The 4,546-nt window shown below is 35.1% G+C and overlaps 1 protein-coding gene across 1 annotated transcript; it reads right to left on the reverse strand.

The window, feature by feature from the left end:
* Positions 1,415-4,160, reverse strand: LOC109213463 (60S ribosomal protein L7-2-like). Its single transcript, XM_019377266.1, has 7 exons — positions 3,968-4,160; positions 3,057-3,241; positions 2,876-2,973; positions 2,746-2,803; positions 2,125-2,204; positions 1,934-2,036; positions 1,415-1,843 (listed from the first exon to the last, which is right to left on the reverse strand). The coding sequence occupies exons 1-7, from the start codon at positions 4,143-4,145 to the stop codon at positions 1,628-1,630; spliced, it is 918 nt and encodes a 305-aa protein (XP_019232811.1). The 5' UTR covers positions 4,146-4,160; the 3' UTR covers positions 1,415-1,627.

The following is a 4,546-nucleotide window of genomic DNA, read 5'->3' on the forward strand; positions in this document are numbered from 1 at the left end:
CGTGACCAATGACCATTCATGCCATAATAATGACATTATTTTCTTATATCATCTCCAACCTCCTTTTAGAGGTGAGTGCGGTATATTCACTACCACTAGCACGTTCATATTCTTTGAAGAATGAATATGTATTCATAAATCAAATGTTGTCACATTCACATCATGAATGGACCATAAATCATCTATATGTGCTTTAAAAAATCTCATGTCAAATCGATGACAAATATTTTTCACAGAGTGAAAGATTATTTTGAGAATCCTTATTTGTTCTCATTACCACAAATGATGACGATTATAATTTCGTCTATTGCCACGTCCATATCCATTGATACATTTATAGTTATAATTTTGTCTTATTTCAGACTTATCACATACTGTTATCACATTCTCTTAAGGGAATGAGAATGGAGCAAATTCAATGGGACGGGTTTTCAATTCTTTGCCCACAATCATACATGAATTTGATCATGGCGAGGCATAGAAATTTTACCACTTCAGATGGTTATAATTTCTTACAAACTCCATTAGAGTTATAATCAAACTTTGTTGCCTTTGCTTGTATTTAAAATTAAAGTATAGAATAAAAAAGAAAAATACGGTAAAATACTTAACTTAAATCCAGAATTTAATCATGAAGGAAGTTCATGGAATAATTGACAATCATTATGCTCAATCCCAAATCTTCTACTCAATTGGTTAAAGTCTCGTGCTGATAACGTGTTATAAAACAATAAAAGAGGAAGAATATTGCAGAGAAAGAGAGAGAGGAAATTCTTATTGAATTTTTGGGATGAATTACAATAGAATAGAACCCTCTATTTATAGGGAGAGGGTGGCTTAGCCACCAAGCAATGAAACCTAAAATCTCTCTAAATATAGACATTCACCATAAATATAATTGTATTTATAACAAAGTTAAATTATTTCTAAATATAAAAATATGCCATTCTTTTTAGAACCGAATTTAAGGGAGGGAGCACAACATTTAGATCTGCCATCACACCAATGTTTTAAAGGCAAAGTTTGACTCTTTTCAGACAAAGCAACCTCTAAACACCTCAAGACAACGTCAGAGGTTAACGCCTTAAAACCATAGCACCAGGAAAGATGATATACTTGGCAAGTCCAAAACATTCCCAGCTAGACGCAGAAATAACACCAAATGCAGAAAACAAAGTTCTTTAGTAATACATCAAAGGCCAGTTTTCTTTTCTCTGTCATCAAATTACTAAAGCAGAAGACTTGCTAGAATTTCTGATTCTTGAAACTGCTATAATATTAGATCTTATTTGAAACCTCCTCTTAATCAGAAAGTTTCCACAAAATCTTGACCCTCTGAAACCTCATCCTAACATTTCGTAATTCACCTTAAGTTTTGAAAGAAAACTGTAGAATCACATTCAAGGCACCGAAGCACAAGAACTGCAAAAACTAAATAGGGATTGTAATTCAACATAGACGAGCTCCCTGGGGAGAAACCAAAAATATTGTCGTATATTCTAATAATAATTCTAAACAGTCTCAAATGAAGGCAGAAAATCTGAAGCTGTTTTTTACTCCAATACCCCAGAATGGTCTAAAAAGATGAGATGAAATAACTCCTAACAAAGCAAAATTGCCAGATGACTTAGTTCATCCTCCTAATAAGTTCATTGATAAAGTTCTCGCGATTACCAGCATCACCTCCTTCAACATAGTGATTCCTTTTCTTCTTGAGTCCACCCAAAGGTGCCTTAAGCTGGAATGGCCATAGGAAGTTGTTGGCCTCTTTGAAATGGGGTCCTACGGTCAAGATCTCATGGACTAGGTCTTCCATGCAGATAATTCCATGTTTACCCAACACCTGAGGACAGGTATACAAGCACAAATAGATGTTAACAAAACGCGAAAAAACGTTCAATTATAAAAACGTGAAGCGCTTTCAGAAACTGACCTGCTCAATGACAGAGTTGTCAGTTAAAGCAATTCTCTGCTTGTCAACTTTCCCGAAACCTCTCTTGTAGATCAATTCTCTAACACTTTTCAGGTTAGGATAACTGAAATAGGAAAAGCAATGCACATAAATAACAGATACATCAGCCAAAAAGCTGCAGGAAGTGGCAAAGCTCTCAAGTTATAGCCTACCCATAGGTAACATAAGGTTCAACCCTGTGAAGCATGTTCATGGTAGCTTTGTTGACTTTCAAAAAGACACCGTTAAAGATCTGCCATCAACATGAGAATAGGAGAATTACACAATAAGAATAATGGAAGAGTAACAACAAGAATGCTAATACATTAAACTCAAGATATCAAATAAAATCTAAATGGATCTGCCTCACCAAAATCAAGATAAAAAGAAAGTGCAAAGTCATTCTCAAGGACAATGAAAGTCATGAAGTACAACAAAAAAAAAATCTGAATGAGTCACCATAATTGTTTGGATGAAGATCAAACAGTTCGAGCAACTACAGCAACAAAACCTATGTGTACTGTTCCAAGTGAAATCTTATTTGCGGTAACTTTCATGTTAAACAAAGATTCTGTTCTAGATTTTTGAAAAAGTCATGACACAATAATAAAGAAGAGCATTTCTGCGGTATATTTCAAGTAAAACAAGAGAAACTAACAAATGAAATCAAAGTAATATAGGTCAAAAATTAATCTAATTTTAACTTATTGCTCTTAAACTACCTAGAGTGTTCTAACAGTAACTCAATATCCTAGCACTTCTCTAGCAAAACCATCAAACAAGTAGTTAGTTACCTGTCTCAACCGTAGAAGCTGCAAAATCTTTTTGGTCTGTGGTGCCATAGCGTTAATCCTATAAAAATTGAATATAATGAGTACCACTATGATACCAGTGTTCTCAAAGAGCATCAGTAAGAGCTCTTACCCACGGATCCTAATGATGAACAACAGCTTTGCCTCAGGGTCAACATAGAAACCACCCTTCAATCTAGCCTCGCGCTTCAAACGAATCAACTCCTTATCCTAAAAACAGGAATTGACAGCCAGTTACTAGGCTTGACACTGAAAACAAGAACATATACCAAGGTTAATTGAGCTAGAACAACCTGCTGCTCGTACTCCTTCGCATACTGCTTAGCTCTGTTGTAGATCAATTTCCGGTTCTCGGCACTCTTCTTCTTTGCAGCTTCGAGCTCTTGCGTTTTTGCAAGGGCCCATTCCTCACTCCTTTTTTGCTTCTTCAGCACTGACTCTGGAACTGGAACAGCTCCCTTAACTTCCTCGCCCATCTCTGTCATATAACAATGTCAAATGACATGATTCATCAAAGCACTGAAACTATGTTCATGTCGAGAAGAATCATCAAATTGGACAACACCCAAGAACAACAACAACAATTACGCCTCAGTCCTAAACAAGTTAGGGTCGGCCTAAATGACCGTGTGGACAGCAACCCGCAAGCACAAAAAGAAAACTAGATAACCAAATGGATTAAATAGACTAGTATATATGTCCCCATGGCCGATCTTGCGACCACATATCACACATTTCGTTTATTTTTTATCGCCCCTATATTTCACTGCTCCCTATCTCACCTAGCAATCCCAGTGCATTATAGGTTCTCTAAAAGAATTTCTCTCTATCCTTAAAGAAACTAGTGCTTAGCTTAAACCCAAGGAAAAAAACCAAACTCACACACCAGTGATATTTTAACTATTAACATTGTAGTAGAACGAATAAAGTAATTAAACAGCACATAATTAGCACAAGTATATAACTTGCTTAAGCTGAATCATCAATACTTAATATTGACATAAAACAATCATTCACCAGTAATTTGCCATCTTTTTCACACTTCCCACGAACAAAAACATACAGATTTTGAACAAAAAATAAAACCACAGAAAAGCTAGCTATATAAATTGAAAGTAACACGAGAAAAAAAAAAAAAAGGAGGTAAAAGCAAGTGCAGGAAAAATGTAAATGAAATCTGAAAATGGTACATAGAAGCAAGTACCTTGAAATTGGAGAAGTAAGAAGAGAGTAGGATTCTTTGATGAGGGAAACTGAGCTTTTTTTGTGCTCACGGCGGGTGAAATGGCGACTCGGTGTGTGTTAGGGTTTTTGTAAAGTTTAGTGACCAATGCTGATGTGGATCTGGGCGGGATGGCTGAAACGACTACAGGCCTAAACATTAGTTGACGTTTGAGCCCAAACTTTAAAAGCCCATTATAAAAGGTATTAGAATTAGAAAGTAAAAGGTTGAGTTAATAAGAAATTCTTTTCCTAAGGAAAAAAGAGATATTTAACTTACTGTTATAAAACAGTAAAAGAAGAAGAAGAGTATTGCAGAGAAAAGTAGAGAGAGGGAATTCTTATTGATATTGGATGAATTACAATAGAATAGAACCCTCTATTTATAGGGAGAGGGTGACTTAGCCACCAAGTAATAAACCCTAGAATCTATCTAAATATAAACATTCACCATAAATAAAATTCTATTTATAACACTTACATATTTCTCATTTCTTTAAACGAGTGTCTTCTCAAAAATAGATGATAGCCGTTATATATTTTTTTAGAGAAAATTATGTAG

Source organism: Nicotiana attenuata, chromosome 2, assembly GCF_001879085.1.
Source record: "Nicotiana attenuata strain UT chromosome 2, NIATTr2, whole genome shotgun sequence".
In the NCBI taxonomy this organism is placed as follows: Eukaryota; Viridiplantae; Streptophyta; class Magnoliopsida; order Solanales; family Solanaceae; genus Nicotiana; species Nicotiana attenuata.